General features: G+C 55.4%; 4 protein-coding genes across 4 annotated transcripts; 2 read left to right on the forward strand and 2 right to left on the reverse strand.

Annotated features, from left to right (window-relative positions):
• Positions 1-5: 5 nt before the first annotated feature.
• LAESUDRAFT_767345 (uncharacterized protein) lies at positions 6-224 on the reverse strand (the record flags this gene model as incomplete). The annotated part of the gene is made up of 1 exon (XM_040913769.1): positions 6-224. A coding segment is annotated over one exon (219 nt), but the record flags the coding sequence as incomplete, so codon positions are not given.
• Positions 225-6,650: 6,426 nt separating this feature from the next.
• LAESUDRAFT_754054 (uncharacterized protein) lies at positions 6,651-7,799 on the reverse strand (the record flags this gene model as incomplete). Its single annotated transcript, XM_040911836.1, has 3 exons — positions 6,651-6,898; positions 6,965-7,557; positions 7,612-7,799. 3 exons carry the CDS (start codon positions 7,797-7,799, stop codon positions 6,651-6,653), a joined length of 1,029 nt encoding a protein of 342 aa, XP_040770538.1.
• Positions 7,800-8,108: 309 nt separating this feature from the next.
• On the forward strand, positions 8,109-9,462 carry LAESUDRAFT_710129 (uncharacterized protein; the record flags this gene model as incomplete). Its single annotated transcript, XM_040906742.1, has 4 exons — positions 8,109-8,260; positions 8,323-8,494; positions 8,580-9,047; positions 9,094-9,462. The coding sequence occupies 4 exons, from the start codon at positions 8,109-8,111 to the stop codon at positions 9,460-9,462; spliced, it is 1,161 nt and encodes a 386-aa protein (XP_040770539.1).
• An 810-nt stretch (positions 9,463-10,272) lies between these two features.
• On the forward strand, positions 10,273-11,174 carry LAESUDRAFT_719340 (uncharacterized protein). Its single transcript, XM_040907614.1, has 3 exons — positions 10,273-10,535; positions 10,599-10,960; positions 11,037-11,174. Exons 1-3 carry the CDS (start codon positions 10,365-10,367, stop codon positions 11,161-11,163), a joined length of 660 nt encoding a protein of 219 aa, XP_040770540.1. The 5' UTR covers positions 10,273-10,364; the 3' UTR covers positions 11,164-11,174.
• Positions 11,175-13,092: the final 1,918 nt, after the last annotated feature.

Here is a 13,092-nt window from a genome sequence, read left to right on the forward strand (position 1 = left end):
CCCAGTACACCACGGTGACCAGGCACCCAGACCAGCGTAAGTTTTAAATTAGGAAAATCGCCCATGAGCGGCGTGAGATGTTTTCGGAAAGTGAATGAGAAGGGCTGCCCCGGGTGGGGGTGCAGGGAAAAAAGGAGAGACAAGGCGGCGCGGTTGTCTGCGCAGATGTAAATGTTGGAAATGTCAGGATAGGCCGTAAGGAAGCCTCGAAGATAGGAAGACATGGTCGTGATGGCGAAGAGCTCAGCGTCGAAGACCTCAGCTCGATGCCCCATTCCCCATGCTCGTTGAAATTTCAAAGCGGACTGATGGTAGATACACGCACCTGCTCCTGCTGCACGATGACGGGGGGCCGGTAGTGGGTGGTCGGTTTGGGAGCCATCGGTGAACACCCAGAGGGCTGTGGGGTCAGAAAAGTGAGCGGATAGAAGCGGGGTAAGAACAGATTCGACATGATGAGTGGACGCTTCCTTAGTGGGAGCAGGAATAAGTGAGACTACTCGCGTGCCCCATGGGTGCGGCGCCTCCCATGGCGGCTGGAGGAAAGGGTCTGTGCGCATGGAGTCGCGTGGTATTTCTTCCTCCAGCGCAGTGACCGGGGTGTGCTCCGCGCGGCGATGGCGTATGGATGGGTTGAGGAGGGTGAACTGGGGTGGGTACAGGTGGGCCTGGTCGCTCATGCAGGCAGCGACGGGGTGGTGCCGAGGAAGGGTTAGTAGTCGCACGGCCGCGAGGTTTGATAGGCGCTGCAGCTGCTGCTTCATTGGGAGCACGCTAGCAATTAGGTTCAGGGCGACCTGCGGAGTGGACTTCCACGCTCCGAGGAACCACCGCAGCGCCATGGTTTGGACGCGTTCGAGCGGGTAGACGAGGGCGCGCGGCGCGCGGGGATTGTACCAGATGGGGCTGCCAAAGGTGAGTACGGGTAAAACAGTAGATAGGTAGAGAAGGCGGGCTTGGGCGACTGAAATGCCTCGCTGGGTGTTTGCGAGTTGGTGCAAAGCGATGACCCGGGACTGGGCGCGCGCTGCCATGACGCGAATGTGATGCTCGAACGATAGGGTGCGGTCAAGCCAGATGCCGAGCCACCTGAGATAGGGCTTTGGCTCCAGGCGCTCTTGGCGGCCGTTCCACTGAAATAGCAAGGGAGGGTTAGAGGGTAGGCCAGCGGCCGAGGAACAGAAGTGGATGAGCTCGGTTTTGGACATGCCGACGGTGAGGCCCAGCATGCCCAGAGAGCGAGCGATGGTGGGGAGGGTGTCCCGCATGAGTGAGACATTCTGTCGGAGCGAGGGAGAAATGATAAGGATCGTGAAATCGTCAACGTAACCTGCAACAGTCTGTTGCGGGTGGAGAAAGGGATCAAGTGCGCGATAGAGGGGGGAAGAATATATGGTGGATAAAACAGGCGACAGGGGCGAGCCCTGGGGAATGCCGAGAGCGGCGACGGGATAGGAGGAGCCGAGCTCCCCTTGTAGTTTGGGTGAGACGGATCGGTCAGCAAGGAATGACAGTATCCACCGTACTTCGTTGGTGGGGAACCCAAGTGATAGAAGTATAGAATGCAGGACATCGTGACGGATATTATTATAGTATCCCTCGATGTCCATGCAGAGAAGTGAAGCAGAGAGGCCGTTCGCCCAAGCGGTGCGAACGGTGTGAGTCAGATGCATGCCCGCATCGACGCAAGAGTGCTGCGATCGGCCCCCAAATTGGGTGCCCGGGATGAGGTTCAGGGCGCCGATCTGCCAGTTAAGGCGTGCAGCCACCACTTTTTCCAAAAGCTTGCTCAGGGTTTCGAGCAGGGCTATGGGACGGTATGCGCTGGGTGCTGTGTAGTCTGGCTTACCCGGTTTGGGAATGAACACGAGCGCTGCAACTTTTAGAGAAGAAGGAAGGTGTCCGAACGCAAGGGATGCGGCTAGGAAATCATAAAGAGCGTGCCGTGCAGTGGACTGCCAGATCCACCGAACGAGCCTCCAGGAAGTCCCGGAGGGGCCTGGAGCTGACTGGAGGGAAGTAGACGACAGTGCCGTGGACACCTCACTCTCGAGGAGGGGGTGGGGCGTCCGCGGTGACGGGTACGGAGGAGAAACGATTGGGTGTAAGGGGGGAAGAGACGGAGAGGGAGGAAAATAGTGCTCTGTGAGCACCTGCCCGACGTCGTCAGGCAGGCTGAACGACTCATTTCGAGCATGAATAATGGACGGCGCCGGGGTGCGTTGCCCCTTTGTCCACGAGAAAAGGCGCCAGGGATTGGTGTGTTGTAGTTTGGAGGCTGCCGCGATGGCCCACTCCTTGCGTGCCGTGCGGATGACTTGCTGGAGGTCGCGCTTTGCGTCTCGACGCTCCGTGGCGCTGGTGGCGTCTTGGACTCGCCGTCTGGCGAAGTCGCAGCCGTCGTTCCACCATAGTTGTGATGACCGGTGGGCGCGGGTGCGTGGCGGAAATGTGGTGATATTGGCAGCATCGATGGCTCGTAAGATTGCCGTGGCACCCTGATCGAGGTCACGGGTGGATGAGTAGCTAGAGGGAGGAGGGTTGGTGAGGAGGGCGATGGCGAGGGCGTCAAGCCACTCGTCTCGCAGGGACGGGTCCACGCGGAAGCCAAGGTCGACTTCCGCGGGAGTGGCCTCAGTGCAAATAGTATACGTGATGAGTGAATGGTCAGAGGCCCAAGGGGAATCCTCGACCGCATACTGTGAGAGAGCGAAACGGGGGCTGCTTGAGGCCCATACCAGGTCGATGATAGCACCCGTGGATGGATTTCCTCCGACGGTATGCGTGGGGAGATGCGGCTCGGTGAGCAAATGCAGGCAATGGTCGACGGTCCACTGGACCAGGTCGTCCGCCCCTTTGGTAGTGGTATGGAAGGCGCGATGCTCCCAGGACCAGAGGGGATGGTGCATATTAAAGTCCCCACATAGCAGGAGCGGGACGTCAGGTGGGAATGAAGAAGATAGGAGGTGCCGGAGGCCCGACTGGCCAGCCGTGGGCGCGTCGTTGTAGACGTTAACGACCAAGAATTGGTCACCATGTCGCGCACGAGACACGAATGACAATACTAGGAGGTCCGGGTGAGAAGAGAGATCGGAACGGAGCGTGATATGAAAGGAGTCAAAAAGGTGTTTCCGTACCAGGCAGCTGACGCGCGGCCTGGGCGTTGGATTGGAATGAGGGAGATGGAAAGTAACAAGATTGAAGGGAGCCGCATTGACAGTGCCGAAAACGGGGGCACCGGCTTCCGCCCCGTGCGGGGTGTCAGAACCGATGCGTCCCCACCATGGCTCTTGGATAAAATATAAATCAAACGAAGAATTGGCTAGGAGGCCATGGAGCCGCGGATTCGAACGGGCTACATTCAGTTGTGCGGTTGTAAGATTCATGATGCAGCGACAGTGGGCAGCGAAGGAATGCGGTACTGTGCGCGTGCAGTGCAAGAGGGGTCGGCAGCGTGGTGCTCGCCATGTATTCCGCAGACGCAGCAGAAGAAGTGGGCGGACGGACACGGAACAGTCACAGGATTATTCTCAAGAGCACAGGCACTGCAAGCAGCGCAGTGCTGATCAGTGGTATGGGTGTCCTTGCCACAGAAGCGGCAGAGGGGCAGTTTACGCTTGCAGAAGCGCTCGGTGTGGGTCAGAGCCCAGCAGCATGTGCATTGGCACAGAACAGGTTTGTCCTTGGAGCGCTTTACAAGGAGCCGAGCTCCCATGAACCAAACGGACATGGAGGGCTCGCCGCGGTTGTCACGGCCAATCAGGAAACGCGAACAGAAGTCCCTCTTGGGGTCTTCAATGGAGAAAATAAGGGGCGCGCGTTCCCGCGTGTCCTCCGGCCCCACAAAGGTGGTGAAGGCAGGTATGCCGTTGAAGTACACATCCGCGAAAACGGGATTGGTACGGAGCTCGGTCATGATTTCCTCCCCGGTGAGCAGAGAGCCGCTCACAGGGTGGCGCCTCGGGCACGCCGGAACGAAAAGCTTTACAGTGGGCAGAACAGGACGAAAACCCTGGGGCAGCACGACGGTGCGCGCGCCCGCTGGGGCCGGAGAGGCAGCACGGGGCTCAAGATCGAGGATGACGCGGATGGCCCGCAGAGCATCTCGGATAAGCGTGTCCGGAGAGTCATGAGAGAAGGTTAGGAGCACCTTGTTTGGGGCAAGACGCATGCCACGAAAGGTTACCTTCGACCAGGCTTCCGCTTCCTGGATTCGCTGGGTGATGCGCTGATACCAGATGGCAGGGGCGGTTGCGCGAATGCGGGTCACCTGCTCTGGGGTGAGCAAAGTGTGGTAGGTTTTGTCAGTCGGTGGCGGCGGCGGTGGCGGCGCCTTGGCGGCCGTCTTCTTGGTGGCTGGCTCGGCGGACGTGTTGTCCCCGCGCGCGGCTCGGGCGGCGTCGGAGAAGGATTTTGCAGTTTGTTTGCGCGGACCCGCGGGGGGACCCGGTGGTGCCGGCAGCGGACGGGATCGGGCCAACGTGGCTTCGATGGCAGATAGGCGCGCATCAATGGTGACGGTCGCCGCGCGGACTCCCGCCTCAATGCCCTTCGCAATGGCGGTCTGTATGTGCTCAGGCGCAGGGTTAGTATGCGTGGACGCCCCAAGGGGGTCCATGTCTCCAGCGCACTGTCGGATGACGGCGGCGAAAATGGCAGATGCCGCTTTGCCGACGTTCGAACGCATGACTTCCTTGTTGTTGAGGAGTCTATTCTGGACGTCCGCGAAGGAGTTTGCAAGGGTATCGACGATGTCGATGATGCCCTCGCTGAGGTCCTCCGTGATGATTGGGTCTCTGGCCAAGGTGACCATGCGTAAGGGCCGCTGGAGGATGTGCTCCAGGTCGGTGAGTAAGTCCGTCAGGAACGCAGTTCCCGACGGGGCTGAGGCAGGTAACGGTTCAACATTACTTTCACTGGCCAAAGGAGACTCCCCCGGGGGGGCACGCTCTACAGTGGCGGCCTCATACGCAGCCACTCCTCGAGCCTCAATTATGCCCTGCTCACTCCATCGACCACCATCCTCCGAGCACAACGTCTGTCTTGCATACATATGCCACAGCGAGTGCGCCTTTGCGCTATCTGGCCATCGCATTTCGCCTTTTGATCGGGGACGTCTCCATGGTGTTGTGTTCAAGCGGTGTCGCGTTTCGTCTCCGGCCCACTGTCATATGCATGAAATTCCATAAAAACGACGACGTCTCCCCCTGATCTCGGCGGTAACATCGACGAATACGCGGCTCGATATGCGCCCTGTCTCATGCTCCGGGAATCATATGCCTATGTTATCAGCCGTCCACGTCGGACAGCCCTGAATAACCCTTACTCTGTAGTCCTCGCACGGTGCATTCCAACATTCCTGCCATTTTTCTCCTGTCAGATTCGTGCGGGCCATGATGGTGACCAGGGTAAAAGATGTGGATGAGGTGAGCAGTCATCGAGTAGTTCCGTTGGTTGGTAGGCGAGTGGGCTGCGCTGCGGCCTGCGACGTGACTTTCTTTTTTCATTGCCGCGTGCTCATTTCTGCTCATAGTAGGTCGGGTCGCTTCCCAACCATAAACTGCGCCCATCGTCATCGCGTCATCTTTGCGCTGATACCGCAAGGCAGGGAATGCGTCTCGGTCACGTGGGGTGATCCTCTCATAACGGCGGGCGCGTCGCTCCTCCCGTTTATAGCATCTCGCATCAATGCATTGTGTCTGAGGCCATGCTGCAGCCTGCAGGTGGCCGTGCGGTCAAGCACACCTTATCTCCCTCCCTTGTCCACCGTCCACACCCCTTCACAACCCGGCATGTTTGAAATCGCATGGGAGCCAGTGTGTAGCCTCCCTTAACACAAGCCTAGCTCAGCATTGACTGCCTGGCGTTCAACCCGACCCGAGCGGCCACAGTCGTCGCCATCGGGAGGCGTCTACTATCCACGGCTGGGTAACCAAGCTGCGCGGGACTCTGACGGGGAACGAGCGCGTCAGGAGCCGTGGCATTCGGGAGATGCGAGATGCCCGTGCGATCCGGGCGCACAAAAAAAGGATGAACATCTCAGAAGGCAGCCGCGGTTTCCTCTACTGGTTCTCCTTCCTCCCTGCTTCTCGGAAGCACGCTGCGCAGAGACCGCGTATGGTAGTGCACCGCAGTCATCGGAGAGGGAGCAATAGTGGGCAGCGGTCGCATGCGTCCAGGTCCCATTCTTCCCAACGTAGCAAGAAATCCCAGCCTGGGCAGGGTAGCCGGCTTCGGCGTGCACAGCATAGTCAGCGGAGCGGAGGGAGTGGGAATACTGGCAAAGCTAGCGGTTCCAGTGGCCAACGGGACCGGCGAAAGTGAATGCTGTGGCGTGTACGACGCGCCGTTGATGTGAAGTTCGTATTGCTTTCCTTGCTGTGCTGTTCTATATCGCGCTTTGCCAAGGTGAAGTTGAAGAACCATGTGTATACTGTTGTGTTCCCGTTGTGGCTGTACTTTCGTTAAGAACATTAAGTAGACTTTGATAGGTATTCCAATGTGTCCCCTGTGTACCGCTGCATATCACTAACAAATGTCAGGTGGAGGGCGTCAGACACGCCACTCTCAGAACTAGATGCTCCAGCTGGAAGCATCCATACCAAGCTTGTGCCCACAACTAAGCCCTGGATCATGAATCCTATATGTCCTCAATCAGATTCCTCAGGAACATCAGGCTCCACAAGCGGTTCCTTCACTACTTTCTTCTTTTTATTCTTCCGTTTGCGCTTCTTCTTTGGGGAACTTGAGGAGGGATCACCCACTTCCTGCGACGGTGGGCCGTGGAGATTGAGTAGAGGAACTGCGAGTGTGTCATTCCGTTTAGACTGTGGTGTTGACGGAGCTGGAGGGTATTGGGCAGTCTGTTCTGAGGTCTTCTTAGGTGATAAGGGTGAGGCTATGGTAGATGGGCACAGCCCCACTTGTCAGATAGATTATCCATTTATATATATTCACGACTCACTAGATGGTGGCGGCGTAGATGTCTTTGCAGGCTGAAAGAACGATGATGTCTTGGTATCTGATGAAATCTCCGCAGTCGGTTTGCGGGGTGTCGCAGGCTCGACCGCTTTCTCAGCGGGAGGAGAATCGGATGGCATCGTCACAGATGCATCTTCATCGTACTTGCGTTTCTTCTTTTTCTTCTTTTTCTTCTTCTTCGGAGAGGATGGTGATGGAGGTGCACTTGCATGTTCTGACTGATGGTGCTCCTCTCTGTGCTGCGTGGGAGTGCTCGAACTTTCCGCTGCACGTCCATTCGTATCGTGCTTCAACTTGGCATCGCCTTCAGCAGTATCCTGCGCTTTTGCTACGTCGATGTCGGCGGAGTGAACTTTCTTTGTTTTCGTGGGCCTCGCGAACGGGTCGATCTTAGGTTTCTTCTTGATAGCAGTGGCCCTGCTCTCATCCTCGTCGTCTGAAGGACCGGCTGCAATGTCCCTCTCTTCCTCTCTTTGGCGTTTCTTCCCCGAACGTCCAGTCAGCTTATTCTTAAGGCGCGCAGTATCTCTGCTGAACGTGGTGCTAGACTCGGGGGGCGTCGCCCCTACACCCAACCTACCAGAAACGTTCAGCTGAGACCACGCCGCCACAGAATGAATATATACGCACCTAGGCGGTCGACGCATATGCTCTTCCAGTTCCCTCTCTTCATCGCGTCGAGAACTCGAGGAAGGCAGCTGCGCCGTGCTAGATTTCATCCATGACGAGATCAAATTCTGCGTGAAGGCCATGGACATGTCGACTTGGGCCTGGAGGGTCTCAGCGTCGATATCATCTTCAAAGTCCACCTCTGCCATGACAGGGACATAAATGTGGTGAAGCAGGAGTAGATGGATATGCCTCGCGATTGCGAGTAGCGGTTGAAGGTGTCGCGACTTTCAAGTTACACAAACGACGAGCTTCGTCGATCGCAGACGAACAGAGTAGCGCCCGTACTGTGCGTGTGATGTGATCCGACCAGATCAATCCTTCCTTTCGACCTCACCTCACTGAGTGGTTTATTGTGCAGCCGGATATCTCTCAAGATCTCAAGCTCAAGTTCCGCTGGTCCTACGTCCACGCATCCATCCACATCTGAAGATTTCTCGGTGCTAAATCATCTGGCTATGTCCTTTAAACGCAAGTTCTCCGACCACCACTCCCCCGACTCGGATGAGGATGAACCGTCCTTGGGTAAGCAAGTCTTGCCCGTTGCCAAGCTGCCGCACAACTTCAGTGGCGAGCCGACGGACGGGATGCAGTATCTTTTCATGGTCAGGTGAGATCGTGTCTTTGATAGCACCCGTCAATAATGATTCACGCGTAGCATTTGTACTTCAGACGGGATGCCAGGTTACTCCCTCGCGTCACGCGCTCAGCGAACCCGTACGAAATACAGGAAGAAGTCGAGACGGTGGCAGTGGAGACTACATATCGTAGCGGCTCACATCCTGCACTACCCTCTGAGGCCTGGCGGGAGACATTCTTGAGACATTTCCGTAACTTCCGCAAGGTGCGTATGATCATTCATGCTGGTTCTATTGTGTCATTCTCACAAGGCTACGTAGAATGCCGTTCAACCAACAATTCACGTACAGATTCCACCTGCGGGTCCATCTCGGAAAGTCGTGCCTGAGAAAAAGGAGCGCGATCTCTGGTGGGCGTTTCTGAATGGCCGACCAGCGTCGGAGTGGAACCCTCCGAAGCAGCCAAAGAAATCCAAGCAGAAGCAGCGGTATGCAAGTGGAGATGACAGGTATGGCGGGAGTATGCGAGGCTTCGAGAAAGAGCACGAGACGGTGCTTTCCTACGATTCGATGGAGCAGACGTACTCGATGTCCACGCAGGAGGAGGGTTGGCATACTACCGCAGAAGGAGTCGAGCTGGCGAGCACAAGCGCTGTCGACTTTGCAGGCTCGCTGCCTACGCCTAACGGTACTCCCGCGCCGTCGGAATTTGGAGAAGGGCCTTCCAATCATGACCGAAGTGAAGAGGCTGTGAATGCTGCTACATCGGCGCTTATACCTCCAGAGCCCACTCCGTCGCTCATGCAGCGTATCGATCATGTAAGTGCTGGCTTCGCAGACGTTTCCTACGCTAAACCCTTTTCAGCGTTACGCGCTACACCTCCTCATGTACTTTACGTACTGGATAAACCTGCAACTAGAGCACCCTAATTCCCAGCATGAAATCAGTGAGACACACGCGCGATGGATGTTCGTTCTGCTATCTCGCGTAGAAGACTACATCTCTGCGGATGAGATGAGCCTACTACGCAACCTGGCAAGGGCGTGCATAAGGTGGATTGGAGAGAGCAAGCGCCTTCAGGATGTGGAGGCGACTACCGAGTCACCAGCACCGGCACCGTCTCGGATGGACGAACGCTCGTGTTGGATGGTCATAACCGCTGTCGTCGGCATCTGGGGTCAGAAGGACTTGTGGATGGACGCTGAAGCCGTGCTGGCGAAACTGCAGTTGTAGTCTGTGAGCTGCATGTATACTCTTCTCCTCGTGTCCTAAAATATAACACGCCGCTTTGGTGCGCAGGCTGTGCGGACTGTGATGTGCTGCCGTATCAAATCAATTGCGAATAATGATGTCCGAACTGTCGTGATCTAGGCATCAATCATGGGCGCGCTGCCACCGCCTCGCCGCAACAGGCTTGACATAGAACGTCCGTGCTAGTCCTGTTTCGCTATCGTGGGCTTCGCACAGGTGTTCTGAGTGCCTCGCTTATCTCTATAACAGCACCTCGAGGACCGCTCTAGTGAATACATCTTGTCGGTTGCGCGAGATTGCGAACTCGCTGTGGCGCTGAATGTCAGGTAAGGTTGGGTCTCGATCAGGCATGTTCCCAGACGAAATTGGGCTTTGCGCGGCAGGCATGCAAAGGCTCGGCGTTTCGATAGCGGCCATTAGAACCCTCAAACAGACTAAAAAATGTCGAGTCCAAGGCGAGCGGTGAAAGATAGCCGCCGACGCGTTGCTACCCGCCGGGCTGCGCTATTCGACTTGCGCGAGGGACGTTCAAAGCCCTCCCGAGCGAGCACGAGTCTCTGGAAGATACTTGGAAGCGAAAAGGAGGGTGTTGGAGAGCAACGGTGTGCCTGCATTTGCGCAGAAGCTGCGCCGTAACCGAATTTGAGCGCGCCGGCGGCTCGAACCTGGACATAGAGTGCCTCGGGGTCCAATGGCAGTGCGTGGGATATCCGGACGCCGCAGACCGCACAGGCGCCGGGGGACCGGTTTGCTCGCTATAAGGAACCCAACTCGCTTCAAACTCTTCCTCTCGTCGTCCTCCCGAACAGAGTTGTTTAGCCTTTCGTTCACGCCCTTCGTTTAAATCCCCCACGACCAGTAACGCTCTCCAAGGACCTCCGACCATGATCTTCGCCCGTGCTGCCGTCGTCCTCACCTTCGCCGCCTCGGCCTTCGCCTACACTGTCACCCAGCCCTCCAACAGCAGCGGCTGGAATACCAGCGGCCCCAACACCGTCAAGTGGTCGACGGTCTCCACCGATGCATCCAACATCACCATCGTTCTCGACAACCAGGTGTGTTCCTCCGACTGTCCGCCACACATGTTCGTTTTCTGATCAGGCACATTGCAACTGCAGAGCGAGACCCCCCAGTACTCTGAAGTGCTTGCAACTGATATCCAAGGAAGCCTTGGCTCGTACACCGTGAACCCTCCTGATGGCGGGTGGAAGTCGGGAACCGGCTTCCGCGTCAACCTCGTCAAGTCGGAAAGCGAGGAAACAACCATTTACGCCCAGTCGGATGACTTCACCATTACCGAGAGCACCTCGAGCACCTACTCCAGCGGTTCGTCCACTGCGACAAGCTCTACGGCCTCGTTTTCATCCACTGGGTCAGTATCTGTTACCTCTTCGTCGTCCGGTTCTTCATCCGGTTCTTTGTCCGGTTCATCCGCTTCCACTTCTTCTGGTGCTTCTGCTTCTGTCGCCAGTTCTGCTTCGTGAGTTTGATGGGTCCCGGAATGGCCTTTACTTGACGCTTGTTCGACCACACTCTAACACCGATTCTGCCTCTAGGTCCGGTTCCCACACCGCGACTGGCTCAGCCAGCAGCACTTCTTCCTCCAGCGCTGCTGCTGCAGGCATGGGTGTCCAGACTGGCCTGCTCAGCCTGCTCGCCCTCCTTGGTGTCGCTCTTGCCTAAATGACCGCTCCTTGTCAAGTCGGTTGGTTGTACGGCGTGGACTTTCCCTCGCATCCCTTTTGAATAATATTCGTATATTGGACGTTGCGCGGCTTGTCCGTGACTGGTATATTATTGGGTTTACTTTTCACTTTACTGTGTGTCGAGCGAGATATCCTAGACGGTGCCGCCGTTGTATGGACCTTTGTGACAGTGCACCTACAAAAATACCTGGTTGTGTTCTGTAGCTCACGAGGATGTAGTGACTGCTCAGCAATATCGATATGTCATTTCATAGTATGCCCGACGTTATGGATGTGAATGGACACCGCGATGGGCTTTGAGGATCCTGTCCCACGCATCATGCATTCTGCTCAGTACAAATTCAGGGAAACCACACGTTTATCGCATGCGTTTTGTCCTGTGCTCCGCAGCTGTGAAAAGGTCCACCGGCAGGTGGTTACATCAGGAAATTTGAGTTGAGATTATAACCGAAGGCCGCAAAGAGATAGCTTTACAGTACAACCTGCTCATAACGCATAACGTCGGTGCCCAGGTTTGGCTATGCATTATGAGGTAGTATGCATTACCAGGCTGTCACATAGTGTGACGTTGAGTGACTATGCGTGACTTTTCAAGGTAGGGCTGTCACGCACACAAAATAGGCCTCACATTTCTACTACTTTTTTGCGACAAACCTGGTTTAGTACCCCCAAATTTGGACATAAACATAATTTATAAACATAATTACGGGACAAAAATGGTGTTATGCGTCCTGTATAACCTTCAATGCACGTGAAACTTCCTAGTTAGGCATTATTCTCACGATATCATAATGCATAATGCCGCGTTTTAGGTATGCATTATGCGGTATGAGATCTCATGCATAATTTGGCGGGCACCAACTCCGTGCCCACATGGAGCTATGCGTTATGAGGTGTTATGCACTATGAGGGAATGCATTATGAGCAGGTGTACTGTATAATGTTTGCGCGAGGCTTACTTAGCGATTGTACTGGTGCGGGACGTATTATGATTGCTTACAATCTGCGGCAAACAGTTATAACACTGGCTGAAATATTATAATCGCCTTATTGCTGTTTACAATCAAGTCCGGATCGCTCATAATCGCACATGTTCGTACCTGACAGAGATTATAAGCTTATTTTAAGTGCGAACTAACGTAGCTGGGGGGGTTAGAAGTGATGGAAGACGCTTAATACTAGTTCAGTATCTGCACTGATGCCCGCCAACTCCAAGCTGCGGTCCAAGCACCCAAGGTACACGACAACACGAGATTAGTATCACTCTATGCTTCATACATACAGGAAGTGAAAAATAGACTCGCTAGATTATTTCCTACCAAGGACTCTGCCGGAGAAACTTGCTACTCCCGATGTGACTGCACAACACACCTGTTCATCATGACTCGCTGAGCCACGCTCAGAACGCACATCCACCTACCTGACGATGTTCTTATCCCTCACTCTCTTCACCTTTCATGAACTCCTCGCATGACTTGTCAGACTATTAACCACAGATATTCGTACCAAGGTCTTGCTTGTCGCTGAATTGAATCGTTCATCAACACTCATATTCGTTTGACATGGAGCACACATGACAATGCGATGATGTTCTTCGCCTCCGCCCGGGACACTGCCGACTTGCTCCGTATTCCACAAGTTTCCCGCCAGTCCGTTGGCGATCTCCTCAATATTCTCGTCGAGCTTTTCGAATAGCTGGAGGCCCGGGTGCGATGAGGGAGAGCTCGGATGCTACCAATCTGTTCGATATGAACCTGTAATCCAAATAGGCGTTCGTAAAGGAATCCAAACAGTCAGCGACAAAGGGACACTTGCTCTGTACAGTGCCAAAATGGTGGAACTTGATTGAGGAACCTCGCGACTCGACTAGCTAAACCGACACTCGACCACATGGTGAGAAAATCAA

This window comes from Laetiporus sulphureus, assembly GCF_001632365.1.
Source record: "Laetiporus sulphureus 93-53 unplaced genomic scaffold LAESUscaffold_1, whole genome shotgun sequence".
Taxonomy (NCBI): domain Eukaryota; kingdom Fungi; phylum Basidiomycota; class Agaricomycetes; order Polyporales; family Laetiporaceae; genus Laetiporus; species Laetiporus sulphureus.

Bases quoted from the DNA above. Each gene is read 5' to 3' on its own strand.
- LAESUDRAFT_719340 (XM_040907614.1), top strand. From the start codon at position 10,365: ATGATCTTCGCCCGTGCTGCCGTCGTCCTCACCTTCGCCGCCTCGGCC. The intron at 10,536-10,598 runs GTGTGTTCCTCC...TTGCAACTGCAG, and splicing joins CCATCGTTCTCGACAACCAG to AGCGAGACCCCCCAGTACTC. The intron at 10,961-11,036 runs GTGAGTTTGATG...TTCTGCCTCTAG, and splicing joins TCTGTCGCCAGTTCTGCTTC to GTCCGGTTCCCACACCGCGA.